Source organism: Hoplias malabaricus, chromosome 3 (assembly GCF_029633855.1).
Source record: "Hoplias malabaricus isolate fHopMal1 chromosome 3, fHopMal1.hap1, whole genome shotgun sequence".
NCBI classification, from domain to species: domain Eukaryota; kingdom Metazoa; phylum Chordata; class Actinopteri; order Characiformes; family Erythrinidae; genus Hoplias; species Hoplias malabaricus.
The window spans coordinates 56,364,872-56,388,743 of record NC_089802.1 but is presented as its reverse complement, the minus strand read 5'-3'; the positions used below and the strand labels follow the sequence as shown (position 1 = coordinate 56,388,743).

Genomic DNA, 23,872 nt, shown 5'->3' with positions numbered 1-23,872 from the left:
ATCTTGTCCTTGTCTGAAACAAGGCTGTGCAGTCTCAGGATGGCTTTAAGTTATTCAAGAACCCCTAAAGAGCTTTTTGAAGCTTCTTCTTTGAACACCACATACTTCCAGAATATAAGATTTTATATATTTTAAATTATATTTTCATCACCTGCACAGTGCACTATGCAGGAAGAATTCAGCCATTTGAGAGACAGGCTGCATGTCGTTGCCGGTTCTGGTTGATAACTGCACTAACACTCCTTAAATCTTATCGGACCATTCACATTCATGTTGCATACCCACAAATCTGATACAGTGTAGGACCACATGTGATTTGAAAAGATCGGATCTGTCACGTCCACACAGTCCTAGATAAACATCATATTGGTGTCACATTAAGGCAAAATATCAGATTTGAGTCACTTCAGCCTGTTAGCGTGAACATAGCTTTAGAGCCTTTGAACAAGTCTCCAAATGCTGCCTTAGCCTCTGTGAATTATAAAAGGCCCTGCATAATGATATCTGATATGCATAAATGATATGCATGTAAATGACAGGGAAATATTTCAGTCTCTGTGGGCTTTCTGTAATTGAGTCATTTTCTGTAGTTGGCTTGAAGGACTGATATTGAACCTTGCTGTGTTGACACAGGCTGTCAGTTCAAAGGAATTACACCCTAAGCATCCTTTATGCAGCATTTCAAATTCATACTACCCCTTAGTGACTGACCAGGGCTTAGAAACAGCCAAAATTAGTTTAATTAGAGAAAGGCATTTTGGATTTATGTTAATATTCTGCTGTTAGTGTCTTTATTTTGCAGTTTTTAATTTCTGTACTGTATTTGATATTTCTGCACATTTGTTTGCATTTTTAAAACCTTTTTGAATTACCATCCTGTATCACATGTGCTATATTAAAAACAATTATTTTTTTGCCAGAATAAATGAATCAGTTGCCAGCACTAATATAAGTATTTATCTTATGTTGTTATCAAATATTAAATATTTACATTCTAAAGAAGGGAAAATGTGATGTATTTCAATTAATCACAGCATCACAATCACAATTATGTTTTATGTTATTGATCTCCAGCACTAATTCCTTCTCATCAAGCTCAGTAATGTATAGACTCAGTTGTTAATTTTCTTCAAACTGTGGTCTGTAACAGGAAAGGAATGGTATCAGGTCTTTTTGTGTTTTCTTTCTCCATCTCACCATCTTTTGGGCACAGCAAACTGCCCTTCTGAGCAGATGAGTTGGTCTGCATTATTAATGAACCGTGTGTGTGTGTGTGTGTGTGTGTGTGTGTGTGTGTGTGTGTGTTTCTCCTTGTAGCACAGGCCACTTGTCTCACACACTCTGAATTAGAGTGAACCCTAACCTTATACACACTGAAACACCAGCTTTACCTCATTCTTACTCCTCATTTGTCATAACCTTACTATAAGCGTTTACACATATAGCTTAATTCAAGCAATAACAATTGTCTCTGATAAATACCAGTAAGTACATTATATAAATTATAATTTGTTAATAATAATGTTATGTAGTGTCCAGTTATATCTCTTCTGCTGTTTTCCAATTTTTTGCATTTCTCTTCTGTCTCTATCATTATTTTGTCTTGAACAATGGTCATGTGTTACATATGCTGGTGCCTGAATAATTAAAAGATGTTCACTTTAGGCAATGTTGACTTGACATTGATAACTCAACATAGTTTGCTTCAGTGGTTTCCCATCTGTGGTTAAAACCAGAGTGCTGTTGATGTGTGATCTTGCTGTGTATTCTCTGATTCATTGCACAAATTATGCCCACTATGTGATATTCCCATTATAATTCCTGCTTGGTTGTATCTGTAAATGTTTTTTATTTTATAAATGTATATATAATAACCATTTCCATATGATGGACCTTTTTTTTTTTTGCTCCACTGACCAAACAGGAGCAGAGCACTACAAACTACAGCACTACAGACTGTAGTTCATCTCTTGCTCTGCATGCATTGTTTGCTCCCTTTTACCCTGTTCTTCAATGGTGAGATGTGGATCATTCTCAGTGCTGCGGTGACACTGATGTGTTGGTCGTATATTAGTGTGTGTTGCGCTGGTACGAGTGGATCAGACACGGCAGTGCTGCTGGAGTTTTTAAAAACTGTGTCCACTCTGACATACCTACCCTGTTGGTCCACCCTGCCGATGTTAAGTCGGAGACTGTAGCTCATTTGTTGCTGCCCATTTTGTGTCTGGTTTTCTCTAGTCCTTCATCAGTGGATACAGGACACTACTTACATGATGCAGTTGGCTGGATATTTTGGTTGGTGGTCTATTATCAGTCCAGCAGTAACACTTAAGTTTACTTGATCAGGTAGGGCTGTTGCAATAACCGCAATACGATAAAACTGCAAGGAATGGCAAGAACCTTCACCACCGCAGTGTATACGTGTTTTCCCTTTCATTCCATGGTCTTTCTTGTTTTACACTTTGGTGTGTGTGAGTGTAATGAATGTTTTCCCAACTGTTGGCATCTGAACGGCTGAGTGCCAGTCTTCATTTTACAAAATGGACACAATGGCACCAAACTTAGTCACAAAACCAAAAGCAACTTTGACAGGTTGGGAGCATTTCAGCTTTCAACCAAATGAAAAGTGAGAGCCAGGTAATTCAGATGAGGCAATATGCAAAATCTGTAGCAGAAAGGTCGCTCTGAAACAGGGAAATCCGTAATTTGAGATCTCCTCTAGCTACTTATAATCTAGTTATCGAAGCCCAACTGCTTCCTCCAGCGCAGAGTAATGGAGAAGCCTCAAAAGGAACAGTTCAGGCCAGTTCCATGTGCCAATTAGGAGTGTAGCATTAGAATCAGGATGAATTAAGTAATTGGGGCAATAATCACATATCACAGTTTTGAACCCTGTTAAAACACCACACAGGAAAGTCTTTCACTGCTACAGCCCTATGAGCGGGCCTGATGTGTCTGATGCAGTAATATCAGTGCAACACACTAACACAACACCACCATGTTAGTGTCATTGATGTACTCTGCAGTCATTCCTGCTCTGTGGGACTCCTGGCCATTTGAAGAAAAGGGTTGTAGGAGGCTAACAATTTATGCAGAGGAATAGAAGGACAGCAGTCTAAAGGAGAACTACAAAGTGCTCCTGTATGATCATTAGAGCTTAAACAAAGGACTGTGAGTGTAGGAACAAACAGGTGGTCAATGTGTATATCTGTGTATATCTGTGTATATCTGTGTATATACGAGTGTGTGCATATATCTATCTATGCATGTTTGCGTTTGTGTTTATATATGTATGAGGACACCTCTGCTTATCATTGAATATCACTGATTTCAGGTGTTTCATTCAGTTTCATTTCTTGTAAACACTTGTAAAATAATGGGTTGTTTCAAAGAGCCCACTGAATTTGAGCCTAGTACTCTGATAGATTGCCACCACTGCAACAAGTCAATTCATGTAAGTTCTTATTGGAACGTGGAAGCCTTAAGAACCGCATGAACTTAAGACTGAAGAAGTGGCAGACCATGTAAGAGAGTGGATTGTCTGTATCAAACACACAGCCACACTCCAAAAGCTTGTAGAAAGCCTTCACCGGAGAGTGAAAGCTGTAATAGCTGCAAAGGGGGGGTCCAACCCCATGTTAATTCCTATAGATTTAGAATGCGATGTGATGAAAGCTCTGGTAGGTGTAATGTGTAGGTATCCCAGTATTTTTGTCCATATGGTTAGTGTGTGTGTGTGTGTGTGTGTGTGTGTGTGTGTGTATGTATGACATTTAACATTAAAAAAAGTTCTTCCTCAGTTTACATTAGCTGTACATTTCTCTGTTCTTTTACTCTTTACGCATTTTATAAGTGTCTGTGGAATGATGTATATTAGATATCTTCACTGTGCCTAGTATTTCCACTTTGTATACAAATGATCCTAACTGGCTCTGCATGCTTGGACATTGTGCATATGTATCTAAGTGTCCAGATCAGCCAAAGGTACTGAAATCTACCATAAGTGAGTTCCTAAAATCATTTGTGTGGTTTCTTCTACTCTGTTCTTGGTAACACAAAATGAAGAATCGATTTCTTTTTCTTTCTTTTTCACCATCCCACTCTTGCAGCATTCAGCATTCAATGCAGGCACTTAGCCGGTGGGAGGGCTTTAGAGGGTGCTTGCAGCTGAATGTGACCTAGTCGATCTTTGATTACATGTAGACAGTTACACTGTAGGTGCTGTGCTGATTGATTTGGGTACTTCATGATCATCTTCAGGCTGCTTCATAAATTGCAGTTGTGAAGAGGGCAGCCTGGTTCCTTTCCCTTATTTCCTAATGATAATTTCTGTCATTTAGAAAGGACACTGTAGCTGCACAGATATATTGGAAATTCATAGAGTTGGTAATATATCTGATGTGTCTTATTTATTATTTGCTTGTAAAGGAAAAAAAAACTACAAAATATTTGCCATTCAGGTTACATAGATGAGGCTATGGTCTGTGCTTGTTAGAGCTCGGTTTTTGAGGCTTCTGGGCATTTAGCTTTGAAGCTAAATTGTGGCAGCGTTTGTGGAGCAGAAGGCATGGGGGAGAGGCGGTGAGGGTTTAGTTTGGCTGCCTGTTGGGTTTTAAAAGTGCGCCAGTGTGCAGCGCTGAGATGAGAAGCCTGGCCAGCAGGTGTTTCTGCATAATTGCAATGTTCAGTGTTAATAGGCTCGTCTCATCTGTTAGCGGCAATTACGCTGTTCAGCTCTTTGACGTTTGGTGGCTCGAGCCTTGGGCCACAAATTATTCTGTTTGCTGAAACTATGAAGCACATAATCATGGATTTGATGACAAACATAAATGACAATTAAGGGACCATTCCATCCTGTTAGAACACACTTTGGGGTTTTCAGTCCCTCCTGTGTGCTCTATTGTGTGTGTGTGTGTGTGTGTGTGTGTATGTGTGTGAATGTCTGACCATCTGCTAAAATGCAATCTTATATTCTGCTAGATGGTACTGGGGTTCAATGGATTCTTTTGCTTGTATTTTTCACAGCAAAGAGCATATGGCTTAAAGCATCCCTGGCCAGTCACAAGAGAACACTACCCATATCACTGCCTGAAACTCTTCCATGCTCTCTTGGGGCTCAGTGTAATATGGCACTACTCGGAGACAAGCCGCTCAGATAATCAGGTTTAGCCCCAGTTGATGACAAATTGCGGCAATTGTTTCATTAACTACGTTTGTGTGTGTTTCTGGTAGTCAGAGGAAATATGTGTGCATACTCAATACTGTAATACTGTCTGTAATCTGATTTAAAAGTGTCAAATGTAACTTAAAATTGTGACAACACCATTAATACTGAAAAGCACATAGAGATATAGGAGCAACATTTGCTGCTTTCAAGATGATATCGTTTCCAGGGATTTTCATGCATTTTTTAACAGAACCATGAAACATAAACACTGCCACAAAATATATTATAATTTTTTTTTTTTGTAAATACAATAATAATTTGACAGACACTTTGTTTTAACTGAACATACATCCCAGCATATCTCTGATTTGGGATTGTAATATCATGGGACAGAAAAGAGGGAGGGAGAGAGAGAGAATTAAGCAAATACAGAATCCCATGTTCTTCAGCAGACCCGTGTAATTCTGTGACTGTCACCCACTGAGGCTCATCTTCCTTTATTCTGAAAGGTAAATCACCTTTACTCTGCTGTTCTTTTATCCCCCAAGTCTTCAGGATCAGAAGGGCATGCTGGAGCACGAGGCCCTTTTAATACCCTCTCTGATTTGATCTATGCTTGAGACCAAGCCCCCCCCCCCCCCCCCCCCCCCCTCTCTCTCTCTCTCACACACCTCTACCTGCTTTGGCTTCAGCAGATGTATGAAATATATACCTGCATAAACTCTGCACACACTCTTATATGCTTAGTTTGCTGGATCAAGGTTAAAGCTCTGTGTGTGTCAGTGTACATTTGCATAGCTTTTTTTCTGAATTACTTGTCTGTGTGTAGTGTGTTAGGATCGTTGGGGGTGCTTCATGCAGTTGAATTTGGGTCACCCACATTCAGAGCATTGTGACTTTAAAGCTATGTAGCTGAACATATGTTGCTCAAACACACAAATATCTGACCTTAAATACAAATGTTGACAATAGTGGTAGTAATAAAAAGAATAAAAAATATATAATAATTAATTAATGGAATTAATGGGTATTTTTTCAAATGGCATGAGGAAAAAATTAACACTATTTAATGTATTTTTAAAAAGTTTTCACATCCAAATCTTAACAAAATATAGCCTGCCTCATAGAGCCATAAGTCCTTTCAAATTAATTAGAAAGGACCTTAATAAACTAAACAAAAACCCACAAATTTAAATGAATCCCAAATAATAATGGAAATAAACAGCTGTAACGTATTCTCCGTTCCTTGGTGTTTAGATGCTATTTAAAACAGTTCTTCTCTGGATTACAGTAATTAAGCCATAGCCTTCATTTCACGCCCATGAACTCAGCACAGCTGCTCATGCCATTAGTATGCAAACTTGTTAAAGCTTTCAACTACTGTTTGTTTACTTTTCACCCGTTATTTCTGATGATGGTATGTTGTGCTAATGATGGGGGCTTTGTATGAATTTCACTCTGCAAGAAATTTTAATGAGGGTTTCCCATGAATAGTTACTTTTTTTGTACATCTTTGTTTAGCTTTTCTGAGGTAGGTTATACAAGTGAAATGTAGAGGCAGAGGTGTTCCTTATGGTGTTTCACAAGAATGAGCTTGTGTAAAATATTGACAGGCTAGGGTTTTGCTTTATCTTAGTTTCAAAGTCAGACACCAAATATCTCCAGGTGGATATTAAGGACTTTCATTTTATTTTATAAAAAGTGAATTGTTGTGGCCAGGAGCACTTGGTAATGGCCAATTAACCCCTGTTTCTGAGATCATTTTGCAGAGCTTAGAAAAGGCAGTTTATAAGGAGAAGTTACAGAATTGGTCAGCTGTCTCTCATCTTTCAGCTCTTGCCAAGAAAAGATTATCTCGCATACACAATGAGGCAGAAAATGAAGTCTGAATTTCGACACCTTGTTCATAAGCTCAAAGAATCTGTAATTTATTCCCTCTCACGCTTTCACACTTTCTTTTTTCTCCCCACCTATCTCCCTCCAGCCCTCCTGCTGTGTGTGTGCTGTAGCATAGACATTTTCCCAAGCCTTCGCTTCACCGTGAGAGAAAGAAAAGAGGGGGAAAATGCTGCAACATTTATTGCACTCTCTGAGTGTCTGTATAAAACATTTATATATCATGCTAACCCTAGCTGAATAGCGTTCTCTGTTGAATAACCATTCATAACTGCACCAATACTATGTCTATGATGTCTTATGCAGTGAGAGCTTCTTTCTCAGTAGAGCTGTCAACTCTGTGTGTGTATGTGTAGACGTGTCAGCTTAAAGGGCCTTCACACATAACCGTGCAGCGTTCTGCTCCGCCTGCTGCCCTTGGAGAAATTGTTCTACAATCAGAAATTCAGTGTGTCCTCAGTGGAGCGTGAGGTAGAATTAGAGCAGCTGGAGGAGGTCTCCAGGTTAAACAGAACTAGAGTGTGGGCTGTGAGGTGCCTTTTTTCCTCTCTGTCAGCTCCAGAGAGACTTTTAACGTTTAAGTCAGCAGGAGAGAGTCACTATTAGTGTCATCTTTGAGCCTGCTAAAATGGTTTCATTCCTGGCTAGCCTGTAAGAATCACAAACTGAGGGCTTGTCTTTCATTTTGAACTGCTGTACGACACCGGAGAAGTGTCTTTCATGAATGACATATTGGTATTTTGTTCACCATTGCTCTTTTATGTAGTGTACTTTTAAAATTTTTTGGGAAAAGATTTTGGGTTTTGTGTGAGCTTTCAGAGTGGCTTTAATAGGTATGTATTCATGCCTACAAGTTGTGTCCTAAAGCCTGTAACAGCAATTAAACACTGAATTTGTATCTGTCTGTTTTTATTTTTTCCCAGCTGTCGGACCAGCAACAGGAAGAGTCTAATTGTGACGTCGAGCACCTCTCCCACCCTGCCCAGACCTCACTCACCACTACATGGACACACCGGTAAATAAATAAATTAATTAAAAACTTATTCCTGAAGACAAAACTAGTATAATTTAGCACAAAGCAAATGTAATAGTGACACACAGAGACTAGACAGATAGACTGGCGGGCATGATATGTGATTTGGAGGAGGAATATGAATAGATTGGCAGTTGACATTTTGTACAGAATGCTTGTCTCATACAAAAGTCATCCCACTCCCTTATTTCCTCTGAAATTTATTGCCATACACTTTGTAATTACATCAGTAGGTTCATTGTGACTGTATTAGGGAGCCACTTGCATGAAGCCAGGGCCCTCCATGGCATTGGTGTGCAATTATGGCAGTCTGCCATATTGACATTATATAAGCATAAGTTTGCATACATTCTTCTGAAATCAAGCATTTACTCAACACTTGGCATTAAGCATGGGGACCTTAGGCTCATGTGTGTCTGGACATACAAGGTGTATGTGCACAGAGAAAATACACTCATAGCTACAATGACAATTATACATTTACCTGACTCTTTTTAATTCCTGGATTCATTGCCCACTAAATGGACATCCAGATCATCTTCACAATAATACGTTTTTAACATATTGTTATTGTTTAGATTGGTATATAGAAATAAACGCTATGCTTAGAAACAACAGACAAGTACAACATTGAAAAAATTCCTTTTTTTTTTGTAATTTATTAATGTACCATATTGATTTTATACTTTGTTTGATGTAAGAACATGTGTGTTTAAAGTGTTTAGACTGTTGTGTGCAAAAAATTACTTTTAGTGCAAAAAATTGCTTTTAGCTATTAACAAAAATGCATTCAAAAAGATTTAACAATATTTTGGAATCTATTTCTCCTCACATCTATATTTGTTATTTCAGAAGATTCGGCTGTCCCGAATACCATTTTTTGGGCTTCTGAGCTTCAGCCAGGATAGTCTGCGAATATTCGAATACTTGGGGAGTGGGGTGTTGTATATTGTTGTCATTAACGAAATCCACTTCCGACCCCTGCTTTAATGTCCCTCTCTCCAGGCTATGCTGTGGCTCAAAGTGTGGTTTCGCTCGCTATGCTCTCTAACCTGCTAACTAGCTCGCTAACTAAGGGCACAGAGTATACACAATTTAACCAGTTTGAGTAGAGGTGCTCTAATTTCAGGCACAAAGCTGACAAAATGAACTGTGGTGTCGCCTTGCTTCGCTGTAAGTGTGTTGTTTTAGAATGTTAGGCGGTTTTTTATATGACTGAGTTTTAGGTTTCCTTTGCACAAAGACTTTTATGTTGATGAGGCTGAATATGGGTTGAGTGGGTAGAGCACTATTTTTATTTTTTATTTATTATTATTTTGTTTTGATTAAAGCCACACTTTGGCTCCTAGCATGGCTCCGCTCGCTGAGTTTTTCGCTAACTTGTGCGCTACACGGTGATACTAAGGGCACAGAGTGTACACAGATAAAGTAGAGCTTCTTTGAGGTGTAAAACTGACTAAATGAACTACAGCTTTGCCATGCTTTGTTGTAAGTAGGATGCTGTAGTGTGTTAGGCTATTTTAGGCTTCGTTCAGGACTTTTATATTGACAAGTCTAAATACATGTGGAGTGGAGGGTTGCCTTTATAGCCACATTTATCCAAAAAAACGAATATCCGAATCTCAAAATTATAAGCCGATTACCTACCCAATGAATATCCGAACATTCGGGGTCAGCCCTAGTTACTACAGCAGAGACCGCTAAAGCTGCATTGATTGCAGTAGGAGAAAAAAAATTTGGAGAAATATGCAGTCATATCCATTACTCACCTGTTGATTTTTGCACAGTATACACATGTGAACATGTGGCCGAGTATGACAGTATTTGTGTAGTGTGGACCCTCTCATCCTTGTGTAAGGCCAACTTCTGAGGGATCATGACAGTCCATGTGTCAGACAGCTTAAGCTTGCTCTTTTTCATCCTGTATCAGTCTAATTGCATTGATCTGCTCTTGAAGCAGGAAATAACATTAAACTGGAGTCCCCTAGCTGAGACAGACACGTCCTCACATCGATCCACATGGTGTTCTCTACCTGAGTTAAAGGATTAGGCTGTAGCAGCATTCTGCACACTCATTCACCCTGATAATAAGCAGGCCCTGCTATTCAGTGTAAGAGATAACTTAGAACTGAAACAAAGATGCATAGAGAGAAAGAGAGGAAACTGAAGTATTTGAAGTAAGAGTAAGTGAGGTTATTGTAAAAATACCAAAAAACTTGAAGATGACACTGTGTGGCACCCTGATGCTACTGTTAGTTTCATTGTTGCACAGCCCCAGGGTTGTGGGGTCAATCCCCAACTCTGGTCACTGTCTCTACGGAGTTTCCTGTTTTCTTCCTGTATCTGTGGTGGTTTCTTCCTTGTCCTCCGGTTTCCTCCAGCAGTCCAAAAGCATGTTGCTAAGTTTTTTTTGGACATACAAGGTGTATGTGCACAGACATTGTACATTTAGTCTTCAAGTGGGTGCTAAGTGGCTATGTCGAATTGTTCATGGGTTTGACGGGCTGGGTGTATGCATGATGCCCTGAACAAGACGAAACAGTTATAGAAGATGAATGAACTTAAAATTTTCAGAGTAAACAAGAATTGACTTAATGTATTTGGGATGGTTTAGGAATAGGGTTTTGGAATACACAGAGTACACCAGCAAAAGTGCCACATTTTAACAACACAATAAAAATGAATATTTATAAATATATTATTATGGTATAATTGATAGATATTTCCATCTAATCTTCGGTGTTACATTGAGCTTGGTACATTTGGGCAGCACAGTGACTTGGTGGTTAGCACAGTCACCTCCCAGTGACCTCCCATCATCCCACATTCCTAAAACATGGAGATAAGGTGAATTGGCTACTACCGAAAAAAAAATGTCTGAAAGTCTGTATGTCTGTATGCCCAGATATGGATTGGGATTACATCCTGGGTACACCCCCTAATGCCCAATTCAGTAATGGTTGAGAGTACGCTGTGTGTGTTTGGCTGCTGCTTCTCGCCAGTGTGTTTGTTGATTGAGTGTTGAATGGAATGGCGTTCTGTGCTGTGTTGATTGCAAAGCATCTTTCTGTGTCTAGAAAAACACTAGACACAGATTTTTGTGGAAGATGTTTGTCATTTAAAACCTTAGTTACTAATTATATTTATATTATTTTAATTAGATTTATCTTAATTTGACTAGCCTGCACATCAGTTGGATTGTATGCATCAGCACTATCTAGCTTTCCTGCTGTAGGGAGACTAATGAGCGTCTGTGTTCTTGTAGTTCTGAATTGTTCAGTTGTTCACTCTAGGTAACACCAAGTATTTGAAAAGGTCTTGGCACATTATGTCAGGCCAGTTCTTCATTTCATTCTCCCATTCTGCAATATCAAGAAATGTGGTAAAAATCTTGCATTTTAATATCTTTTATGGTATTTTAAACTAGGGCTAACACAACTAATGAAGCAAACCAAAATCTTACACAAAAAAGAGCTTTGACTTTATCGTTTCAGAATATGTTGGATGCAAATGTTGAGAGAAAGAAATGTAGAATAGAGGTTTATGCAGTGGGACAGCCTCGTCCGTTTCATCCCTGCTCTCCATGTGCTAATGAATGACATCCAATCTGCTGCACCATACCTTCCGTTCTGTCAGTAGTGCTGTGAGAAGCAGCCGGCAGGCTGATGTAGCAAGACAAAGGCAGTCGCTCACAGTTTAAAAAAAGCAGGTGTTATTGTCCCTCACAAATTGAAAAGTTTGTCTTTGGACATGAGCATGGCATGTAGTAGTAGTAGTGTTGCATATAGTACAGTATGGTATTGTTTTTGCTGGTTGGTTTGTGTGTTTTACCTTTTATTAAAAAAGAGTGGCTGTCATCTAAACAAATTACTATAATTGTGTCATCTCCCTAGTTTTTACCCAAGGATGTTCCATTACAAAGTAGTGCAAATTACAGCCATTATTTGCACTGTTCACTAGATTGTGATGCCAGGCGTAGCTCTAGAATGATTGAAAATGAGCAGCTGTATTCATTGCGGTCTTCCTCAGTAATGACAGTAGCTATGTAAATTAAGTAGATTACAAAGTTTTTAAACTTGTTGACTCAATGTGATTTGCAGCAGTGCCCATTAATGGGAAAACTGCTGTGCATTACTTTCAAAATGGTTTTATACTTTTTTTTTTTTTTTTGCATTATTAATCTTACACCAACAAAGCCATTCTGTGTAATGTTTATCAGTTCCAATTTCTGACATTTGAGCCCAAATCCAAAAATTGAAAAATGTATGTAAAACTTTTTTACTTTTTTCATATGGGCATATTTATATTTTACCTGAAAATCAGTTTGTGAGAATTTTTTTTTTCTTTTTTACTATACAGTAATCCCTCATTTTTTGCGGGGGATGCGTTCCAAGACCAGACCACCCGCGAAAAACGAATTTCCACGAAGTACAGGAAAGATTTTTATTTTTTTTATTTTTTTAAATGTATTTAACGTGTATTTGGACTTTTAAAACCCTCCCTGTTAGTGTTAACAACACACCCTTTGCATTAAACAGTCATTCTATAATGTTTTTCAGCTGGGACTACATCTGATATCCTACCAGTTTCTTTAATAGAGTAATTCCTAAGCTGTGATTTAGCGTAAGTAAATTTCACTCGGATGTGGACATGAACAATACATGTACTGTACGTAAGAAATACTTGTAAATGATATATTTTATCACCTACAGGCCTAGTCTATGAAATTTTAATGGATTTAATGAAATATTTTGGCTATTCATCTTTCACGGTTTTCCTAGATTTTCCCTCAATATCTGCGATATAGCGGCCATGAGCCCCTTTAAAAAAAAAAAAACGCAAAGTAGCCAGGGATTACTGTACTCAGTTTGTGTACAGTGAAAACAATGGTCTTTTTCATTTTTGCTGTTTTGTTGCCAGTTGTCATCTCCACAGTCACAGATATTCAGGTGGCATTTGTTGTTTTCAGATAAAGCACTTTATCCAGCATGCCTGAAATATTTTGGTAAAAAATCAAGCATGCCAGTATTTAACAACATCAGGCTAAGTGTTCACTAAAAGTAGTTTATGTTGCAAACCAGATTATTTTTCTTTTGTGTGTGTTATTAATTGCTTTTTCCATTTCAGTAGCTTGCAGAGTAATGGAGGCCCTTCTGTATTTCTCTACATAACACATCTTCCCTTTGAATTTTCCTATTGCTCAACCTAAAAGATGGCCTCTTGGCTGCTGTAGAGCATGAATTATCTCCAGCTTTTTATAATAGTCCCTCTGTGACTGGGTTTGTTTTTAAATGAACACTTTTCTGTGACAGATCCACATTCTACCTCCCAGTCCAGCTGTGCACAGCTGTTCCTGCACACATCCTGACAAAGAATTATGCATTCATTAATATTTAAGGTTTGGCACGGGCCGGTTGGCAAATGCATAATTAATGCACAGAGGGGTGTGACCCAAGTCTTGCCAGTCCGCCAGTGTGGAGTGCCCCACTGTTTTCAATGACTGGCTTTATTAATGATTCCTAGATCTCAACTATGTTAGCAAAGGACTAGGAAGTGAAGACCTTACAGGGGCTGTTGTCCAGTGTTTTCCCTGCACTACCGCTGTGGATATCATGATAACCATTTTTCCAGGTTAAGAAAACGGTGATTAAAATGTCTCTTCTAAGCAAATCTATAGTGATTCATTCTCAGATCCTCAAATTCTTCCATTTTATTATTTTGTTGTTGTTGTTGTTTCTGAGTTTTAACTAAATATTTTAAAAATATGTTTGTTTTTTTAAAGTAATAGTCTGTGAAGACTCATCCAGTTATAAGTAGGCTTTATCTAGGTATTAAAGGTGTTATTTGGACCACTAGGACAACGTGTTCTCCAAAGCTATTTAACTGTTTTTTTTCTGTGCTGAATTCTACAATTTTTTTCTTTTCCTCTGTAAAATATGAAGAACACATTCTCTCCTGTCATAAAACACTCCACCTCAGGCTATCAGCAGAGAGTTCTGTTGTCTCCTCCATTTATTTCTTTATCTGTAATGCATTTTTAAAAGGTAGAGCACCCAGAATTATTTTAAAATCGTGGAGAACCAATGATCAAAGCTTTTTTTCCTATCTCATTTCCCTTTCCAACACTAGTTTTTCATTTTCCTCAAATATTTTGTAATGTAAAAGGGGGCTTTTTGAGCTGAGAAAGTGTTACAATATCAGAGGAGGAGACACTGATGAAGGGATAAAGGGAATGTGTTCATGTTAATCAGGCTCTGACTAAAACATTTATTGAGTAGCAGTCTGTCTGTTTCAAACATTTATGAATATGAACTTGTTAAACTTCATTGCTGTATTTCATAGCCTTCTTTGAATTGCTGCATTGGTATTTTGAGAAGGGATTTGATAAGCTCAGTGCTTCCCTTTTCTCTAAATTTCTATTCTGAAAAGATTTTGGTTACATGGATTGCAACCAAGAGTTTGAGAAAGGCACTAAATAAATAAAACAATATTATTGTTGCTATTATTATTACTACGGAATGTGAAGCCTTGTGTTCTAATAGCTCATTCCTTTGTCTGTTGCAGGGAGCAGCCCTTTGGACAGCCCACGCAATTTTTCCCCAAACACTGCAGCCCACTTTTCCTTTGTGCCTGCTCGCAGGTGAGGAACTGCATTATGATTATTGTAATAACATATCTCTGTAACTCTGTTTAAGATTTTTCAGGTGTGAATCGCCTTATGACTTCCCTTTTTCCCCCTCAAAGACACAAAAATGTTCTTCTTGTTTTTAGCTGACACCTTTAGCATTTTAATCGCTGGTCATTAATCGCAGTCTGTTCATTTGTAATTTTCTCAGTCTCCATCCGTATTTATGAATAGAGCCAAAGTAGATGCCAAAGTGTGAATCTGCACTAGTTACTAAGCAGCAGACAAGATGATTATGAATTTAAACATGGGTGACCTCATTCAGAATGAAAGCAAATGTTTCCAAACGACTTCACTGTGAAGCATCAGTAAGGCAAGAGCACCACCTAATGGTTAACAACAGAACCAGAGATAGCCTTCTGGCAAATTGAAGATGTTGAGAGAATGAAACTGAAATGGGTGCTTTGTGTCTGTTTTAGCTTTGATGCGCCATTTGAGACTTAGGGGGGGGAAAAGTATATAATATTATTTTCGATAAAAAAAAAAAACACGTTGCACATCTTGTTAATCCTTTCCTCTTTCTTACACAGTCACGGACACAGGGCTGACAGGTACTTTTCATGTCACTTTCTCAGTAGATAGGCAGTCAGACCATTCCAATTAACATCTCCCTTTGAACTTAATATAATTGCCAATTTTGCATGAAACACTCAGTTCAGATTCAGAATGCGTTGTGTATGTAATTGTTTGTTGGTGTATGTGCTTTAAGCTGTTCATTGCGCAGCATGTTTACATCCCTCTGTGTTGTGCTCTGCAAGCCACCATATCATTTCTGTGAACACTTTTGTGTGCACTCCTGACAGTTAAATCACACTTTGTGTTTTGGAATGTCTTTCTTATTTAATTTAAATTAATGCTTCTTGTTTACTTGGTCTTGCTTGTGGCCTAACTTGGCCATTTGCCCTTTTGTTTTGAGGTCTAATTTCTAATAAGATCCAACAGTGATCTTAAGAAAAATACCTACAGTGATGATATTAAACCTATGAAGCAATATTTTATTCTTTCATTTCTCCTTTGTTTAATGTGATCATACTCAAGTCATATTTTCTCTTGTTTTTGACATTAAAGGACGGATGGCCGCAGATGGTCTCTCGCCTCACTGCCCTCTTCAGGATATGGAACCAACACACCCAGTTCAACAGTCTCTGTAAGTACCGATGTGCAAGTGTTTTTGTGAGTAAAGGTGTAACTTTGTGTTGTGTTAGTGTGTCCCTGCCTGTGTTTGTCTCTCATATGGTGAAATAGCCCTCAGACAACTCCATTGCTGTTGCATTTGATCTCTGTTCCAGTCCTTTCCCTCTTGGTTTATCTCATTGACCTGCAGTGGGATAACTGGCAGCTTCAAAGCAGCTTTCTTTAGCCTGAAGATGCGCCACTGGCCTTGTATTGACGCATCTACTTCAAAAGAACTCAGATGCTTCTGCTGCTAGCTTTATTGAGCTCAATCCTCAAACCAAAAATGAGTTTTTATTCCTACAAAACTCCTCTTGAAATTTTACCAAGTTTGCTTAGTATGTCTGTCTGACGAACTACACGGTGGCACAAAAGGAAGTGTCTATGTCACATAGCTCCAGGGTCCCAGAGTTACTCGTGTAACTTTCCTCCAGGCATTTCAGTTTCTTCCCACAGTTCAAAAACATTCTGGATTGGACATGCAAATGTGTCCATAGGTGTGAATGTTTGAGTGTGTGGTGCATCGTGATGAACTGGGGCCCTATTCAGGATGTGTTCCTGCCTTGTGCCCACTGATTCTTTGTAGGATCCATCACGACTCTGAACAGAATAAAGCAGTTACAGATTATAAATGAATAAATGTCTGTGTGATCTTTTTCTTCAATCTTATTTTGACCCTGTTTATTTTTTATTTTTTTCCATTTTGCTGGCTTTGTAGCCCTTCTTACACCCCACTAGTAAACAGAGGCTCCTGCTAGGGCTGAAATAATAATAATTTTATTGTGAAATTGCTATTTTAATGAGTGCAAGGCCACATTTAAGTTATAGTCTTTGATCTGATAATCTTGATCTTGTGAACTTGGTAGAGCAATTTGAAGCTCCTGTGTGTTGTTTACATGACAACACCTTGACATTGTACTGTCATTCAGCTGCCCCGCATTAAGCATTCAACCAAGAAACCCGAAAAAAAAAATGCTTTTCGTCTTGCCCCAAAAAAATGTCCTGGGCTTTAATTTACAAAAAAAAAAATATCAAAGTTAAATCGCAGTAACAAAATTGGCCTGTAAAGTTATAATAAGCTATTGTTGTCAAATTGTTCAGCCCTAGCTGGTGCTTATGAGTGACAGTTGCCGCAGCCTTTGCTGTGCCTTCTGCCCTTGTAATCCCTCCCTCTCTGCTTCTCACAGTCATCATGTTCATCCCAGGAGAAGCTGCACCAGCTGCCCTTCCAGCCCACGGCAGACGAGCTGCATTTTCTCACCAAGCACTTCAGCTCTGAGAGCATCACTGATGAGGAGGGCAGGAGATCCCCAGCCATGCGGCCCCGCTCCCGCAGTCTCAGGTACACATGCAGGTTTTACCTACCATGTTAAAAGGTACACCAGACCTATATAATTTTATAAAGACATTTGGAAACCCCCCTTGTTTCATTGCTTGTCTGAGTAATTTATCTGTAGCTTTTAGTTACTCAAGTATTTATCTGGAACTTTTAGCTCACGTTTTTTCATTTATTTCCCCAAATGTGTGTCCTCTCTATTTGGAAAATGACAACTTTGATGCAAGTTCACTGTGTTTACATGCCCCTTTTTAACAATTCATGGGCATAAAGTTTTACATAAACCCTAGTACAGACCTATAATGAGCAACACAGAGGCAGCAGTTGCAAGAAGAAAATAAATATGAAGAAAAAGCCAACAAATTCTGATTGAAAATAAAAATTTTTATAAAGCTATAGGAAATATTAGATCAGTGACAAATAAATGCTGACAATAATTAGATTTCATATTCTTTAATGTAAAGGTAGGCCAAAGCACACATATGTTCTTCTACTCCCCCTGCCACCCCCCAACGCCCCCAGTCCCCCTCAGTAAATGCAATATCTTTGCCCCCAGGCATTCTCACTGGTGAATGCCAGAAGCCTCAGCTTTGACACTAAACTGACATACATCACTCTCAATGAAGTCTCCTCTTTGGCAACAGAGATGTTATTCAGCCTTTCTGTCCTTCTGACTGACATATATTCCTTCTTTTACTCTCTGCACTCTCTTCCTGCTTTGCTTTTTATAATCTGTTCATCTTTACCCAAGACAGCTTCCCTCCTGAGCCTCACAGAGAAGTACACATCATACATTGTCTTTCTCTTCCACGCACTCTTTGGGTTTTGCTCGACCCACTCTTTGTTTTAGGTTAAGATCACTTATTTAGGAACTGTGGCCTTCACTTCAGCCATATCTGCACATGCTCACTGGGGGTTCTTCACACCAGAATTATTAGATCTATAAATAATAGATGAGCACGTTAGACTAGCTATTACCACATTTTACCGATTATGCCTTTCTAGGACTCTTCATCGCTCATGGTGAAAGGAAGGAGCAGAGCCCACCATGGTTAATTAGAAGCAAGGAAACAGAGCAATCATATGCTAATTTCTTGGCCTGGGTTAGCAGACTTGCAGAGTGAATTGACAGGGGTGCTTTTTCATTCAGTGCTTGAGGACTCTTCTACGTCTTTCTCTCATCACATTGCTGTAATCTCTTAATGCATGTATGCATACCACCCCCCCCCCCCCCCCCACACACACACACACACACACAAACACACATGTGCACATAGACATTAATGAGCTCGGTATACAATGCATCATCCATCATAAATGTGTCAAGTCAGCTGGTTACAATATATTTCGATAATGAAACAATTCCAGCTAAACTGTCATTCCCAGTGCTTCCACGGTTAATAAAGCCATGTCTGGCTTTCCAGAGAAGCTGTCTCTGGAAAAGATGACAGATTAAGATTGACAAGAGTATTTGCAGTGTGAATAATTGTACATAATAGGCATGTCTTGTAGATGTTTTTATATATATTTTAGGAATATATTCAGTAATTATAACCACATTGGTGTTACGGCCAAATATTCTCACTGAATTTCAACAAATATGTCATAAATTGAAACGTATGCACTTACACAAACAGTACTACTGCAGGGCCCCAGTCAGCTCTGTGGATTATATATCAGAGTTGATATTGAGTGTCAGTGCAGGCTAATACAAAAAGTGTTTTTGTTTGAATTGCCCAAAAAAAGCTTCATGGCCAGTGTTACTCAACAGACCCAGCTCTCCCATGTTCACAAGGTCAGATTTGAAGTTTCTAGTGAAAAGTCTAATATGCTGTTTTCATCTGTAAAGGTTTAATGAGAGAAAAGTACTCTTGACAACAAAATGTTAGACTAAAATTATGAAAATATTCTGTCTGATGCCATTTTTTCTGTGTGCCTGTAAACATAATCTATTTCATCTTAATGATTTTATGGCTGTTTTCAATTATTATTGATTAATAATAAAAATGGTAATCAACCTTAATTCTGGTTTGAAATCCACAGTTATAGAGCAGTGTTATATACACAAAATATCTTTACAGGATTGAGTTTGTGATCAATTTTTTGTTCCTGTCTATCATGTATGTGTGTGCGCGCCTGTGTGTGCCTGCATATGTGCAGACAGTCCTCTGTCACAGACCGTTAGCTCACTAATTTCCTCAATCTCCCTCTTCTCTGCACTTCATGCAGTGTTATTTACAGGACACCTCTCTCTCTCTCGCTCTCTGTAATGTGCTTTTTATTCTCTCCATGTAGATTAGGGATAAAACCACTTTCTATAAACACAGCATGTCCACCAGATCCAAAAAAAAAAAATCTTATTTGGCCTAAAACTTTAATGAGAATCTCTTTCAAGGTCATTTCTCAAATAACTACTGAATAGCCATTTTTCTCCTTCCATTAGGGTAAATAATTACATTTCCTAATTATCTGCTGTCTAAATGTGTGCTGCTGTTCCTACACGGGAGCAAACTGATCCTTCTCACACTGAATTCTTTATTTAATAATGGTGAAAACTGCTCCAAGACATTTTCTCTCTCTCCCTCTTTCTCATTGAGTCTCTCAGTCTTTGACAAGTGTGCGCACACAAACAAACACTCCCTTTTTCTCACAGCTTCAGAAATCTCGATGAGATTGTTAATGCAGCACCCTTTGGCTATGAATCAATCTCTGTCAGATTTAACCTTTTCTTACTGCAGCCACAGTTTGATTGCAGTACTTTGAGTTTTTAGGTAGACATTCCTACCATTATGACACACCTGTAGACAGTAGCCTAGGGTGTGTGTGCGCGCGCAGGTGTTTGTGTGTTGTCTTATTGAGAAATGGCACCCTTGAGGTTGACCTAATGTACCACACTGGGTGTGTTCTCATTCAATTAGGGTCGCTAATAGAGCAGGCACACTATCGATGGATGACTAACAGCATTACCTCATCCCCGTGGTCACATGACCAGTTTTTCTCCACGTGCCGAGTGTGACTCACACAGAAAGCCAGACACACCACCACCTTTCTATTTCCAGCTCCACTTATGAGCTATCAGTTACTAATTCATTGCTCATTAAGTGTTATGAGTTGCATTGTAGTCTTGTCATTTTATAATAATTAAAATTATGTATAATCTGTTTACATAGCTCATCCATTTGCTTCTTGCCAGCTTCGTCTAATTACAGAACTCCTCAGCATTTTGGGTGTTAAAACTATTTTCAAGCCAAATGATTTGCCCAAAGTATTGATTAACTATTATTTTCCCTGAAAAAAACAGGTATATGCATGCATTCCTTAATTTATTTTTGAAAATAAGTGGTCAGGGAAGATGCCCCCAAAGTATCCATATCTACTTTGAATTTTGACATTTTACAGAAGCCTCTTAATTATTGTTTCTATTCAAACATATCAAAAATGTTTTTGGGTTTGTGTCATATGTTATGATCTTGTTTAATGCAGACATTCCCTTTGCCTTAACATATTATAAACCTACATTTCTAAGGTCTGTGATTGAAAATGTATGTATTTTTCTGGTATTTCTCCTGAAATCTTTATTTCTTTTTTCTATTGGATTCTTTTTAAAGCCCTGGCCGTTCCCCCATATCCTTTGACCATGAGATTGTCATGATGAACCATGTCTACAAAGAGCGTTTCCCTAAGGTGAGGAATAAATACTTATTGATAGACATATGTATTTTTAGTTGAGTAGTAATGTTGAAAATTTGTACAATACCAGTCAAAAGTTTGGACATATCTTCTCATTAGTCATTGGTGGAATAGGGCTATTCACTGTATAGAACTGTGTACCAGCCCGTTACCTCTACACAACCCAGGCTATGGTCTCAAACACAGTAAGAAGGCAAGCAGTTCATACAAATGAACTCTTGATGAGGCCACAGCTGTTCACTGAAAACCACTCCAGGTGATGACCTCATGAAGCTGATCGAGAGAACGGCAAGAGAGTGCAAAGCTTTCATCAATGCAAAAGGTGTCTACTATGAAGATGTAAACATCTTGTTTAACACTCTTTTTGTTTATTACAATTCCATAAGTGCTCCTTTGTAGTTTTAATGTCTTTCATATTAATTTACAATGTAAAAAAAACAAAGAAAAACCATTGAATGAGATGTCGTCCAAACTTGTGACTGGTACTGTACATTCACAATATGTGGAAAGTGGCCCAAAACAAAGGAAACCCTCCCTGAGTGGGAGTGTCCAAACATTTGACTGGTACTATGTGTTTATGTGCATGCATATATTTTACTAAAGTAAAGTAGTATATTTCACAATTGTTCTTCACCTATAGGCCACAGCTCAGATGGAGGAGCGTCTGGCTGAGTTCATGTCTTCCTCAGCACCTGAGAAAGTCATGCCTCTGGCTGATGGGGTTCTGAGCTTCATCCACCATCAGGTCATCGAGCTGTCTCGAGACTGCCTGGACAAATCACGCGAGGGTCTTATCACCTCTCGCTATTTCTATGAGCTTCAGGAAAACCTGGAGAAGTTGCTTCAGGATGTGAGTAGCAGCTCTAACACGTCATGGGTCTTGGTCTTAGTCTCTTTCAGGTATAGAGTCCTAACACTGACTCTTTCTGAGAGTATGGTGAAGTCATCACAGCAGTATAGAAGGTCACTTTGGTTATACTATAAAGCCTTGCTAGTTTTACCTGTCATATGTCAGTCATGAGCCAGGTTGCTGATGTCTTGATTAGCTCAGTCAAAGAATCACAGGAAATTCAACCAGTTTTATGACTCCCACTTGAGCCGTTGTGATGCCGCTGAATCATATGTGCGTGTGTGTATAACCGCATGTGTATGTGTATGCTGTTAGAAATGGGGAAAGCACCTCCTTGATTTTAATTTCACGCTTTAGTAACCACCAGTGGTGACGGATGACTCTCTCAGAGAGAGAGAGAGAGAGTCTAACTGAGCGATGGAAATGTAGAGAGAGAAGGAGGTGGAGAGATGGGGTCAGGCTTTCCCCTCTTTTGGTTGGTTGTGTCTAACCAACCCACCACGATTGCCTGTCAGAATCAAATTCGTTTCGAGTGCCAGCGGAATGCTAACACGGCATCCGGCTCTCACACTTGTGAACACACACTCGGTAACTCTGTCTTGGTATTCAGGCGAGCGAGGATGACATCACCCAGCCCGAGCTAATTGGCTGGTTTGGATTGGGTCGTTCAGTGTGACAGGTGGGCTAGAGCAGGACGGCTGTATAAATCGCCTCTTCAGCAGGTGTACGCTAGAGAGCCCACTTTGGCTCCTTCGCTGTGTCCCATCTGCAGGATGGCCCATGTCTCATGGCAGAGGCGGCTGGAGGAGGAAGAGGTGCTTCAGCATGTTTTGGAGTGTTGGGAATGGAGCGTGCTCCGACATAGCCAGGATCTTACAGTTGAGTGAATGCTGAATTTGGATTTGAGGACACTTAACAGATGGATTGTCAACATCTTTCTGCTTTCAGACCGAAGTTATTCACTGTGGGCTGCATGATCTCTGCTTGTTATGGTGCTGCATGTGCATGGGACACACAGAGAAAATCAGCTTAAAACAGATTTAATGTATTGTATCTGAAGCCAATTGAACAAATATATTTTTCTGTAAGGTCTGCTTTGAGATGTTTTCTTTTATTTTTAGTGAATTATATATGGTAGTATTTTTATTTTTTATTTTTATTTTTTTTGTGGGGGGGTGGGTAAATCATTATTTTGCATGTTGGCATTTTTTTTTGTGTATTGCATGACTTGGTGTACCATCATTTTTTGATTGCCTTGTCTTTTATTCAGCTCTTAGAAAAGGTCACAGCGAATATGACCCAAGGCTGTTGTTGTCCATCTCTTTTTAAATGGCCAATCACTGTAGTTTGGTCTCCAACAGTGTCATCATTAAAATCCACAGGAACCAATCTAGCGCTACGGTCAGTCCGCCGACCTGTCTCCATGATGCTTGGCCTCTGATGAGTCCTGAGAATGTGCTCCTGACCTCATATACCCTAGGGCAGAGTGCAAGTCAGGCAATTTTATCTCCTGTCTCTGTCTTCCTCCAGTATCTTCAGTCTTCTGTTGAACAGCATATAGCATATCTATCCATCAGACTATTTTGTGTGTGTGTGTGTGTGTGTGTGTGCATGCATGCCTGTTTTTTGCAGGTTTCATTACCTTAATAAATTATTCAGAGGATGATTAGAAATCCCCTGGAGGGGGAGAGTGTTGTCAGCAGTAGACAGCTCTATTAGCCTCAGTCCAGCCGCTGTTTATTAACCAAGCAGACCACTCTATTACACATCCCTCTGTGACTTTTTATCAGCTCCTGTTTCCCCTTCACCACTGAGAATCCCCTGGCTTTTTAAAATACATATATTTGTTTTAATCTTTATTATTATTTATACACTTTTTCTTTTGTTTGTATTACAAAAACAGATCTTCCCCATAAAAAATGTCTATTATGTATATAAATGTCTAAAATGATCTATTAAAAAATATAAAAATTGTAATATTAAAAATAATTAGGGAATAAATATAACACCTTGTAATATAATTATGTAATTATGTTTAACTA

At 38.9% G+C, this 23,872-nt stretch overlaps 1 protein-coding gene across 8 annotated transcripts in view; it reads left to right on the top strand.

Annotated features, from left to right (window-relative positions):
- The window catches only part of mast2 (microtubule associated serine/threonine kinase 2), a 126,032-nt gene that overhangs the window by 86,575 nt on the left and 15,585 nt on the right, over nt 1–23,872 (top strand). For 5 of the 8 annotated variants that reach the window (XM_066665282.1, XM_066665281.1, XM_066665280.1 and 2 more), the window contains 7 exons: nt 7,987–8,078; nt 14,661–14,736; nt 15,312–15,332; nt 15,850–15,928; nt 17,142–17,296; nt 20,899–20,974; nt 21,621–21,830. In XM_066665282.1, the coding sequence (XP_066521379.1) occupies nt 7,987–8,078; nt 14,661–14,736; nt 15,312–15,332; nt 15,850–15,928; nt 17,142–17,296; nt 20,899–20,974; nt 21,621–21,830 (709 nt within the window). The remainder of the gene's footprint in view (nt 1–7,986; nt 8,079–14,660; nt 14,737–15,311; nt 15,333–15,849; nt 15,929–17,141; nt 17,297–20,898; nt 20,975–21,620; nt 21,831–23,872) is intronic. The other 3 variants (XM_066665287.1, XM_066665284.1, XM_066665283.1) reach the window with 2 other exon arrangements.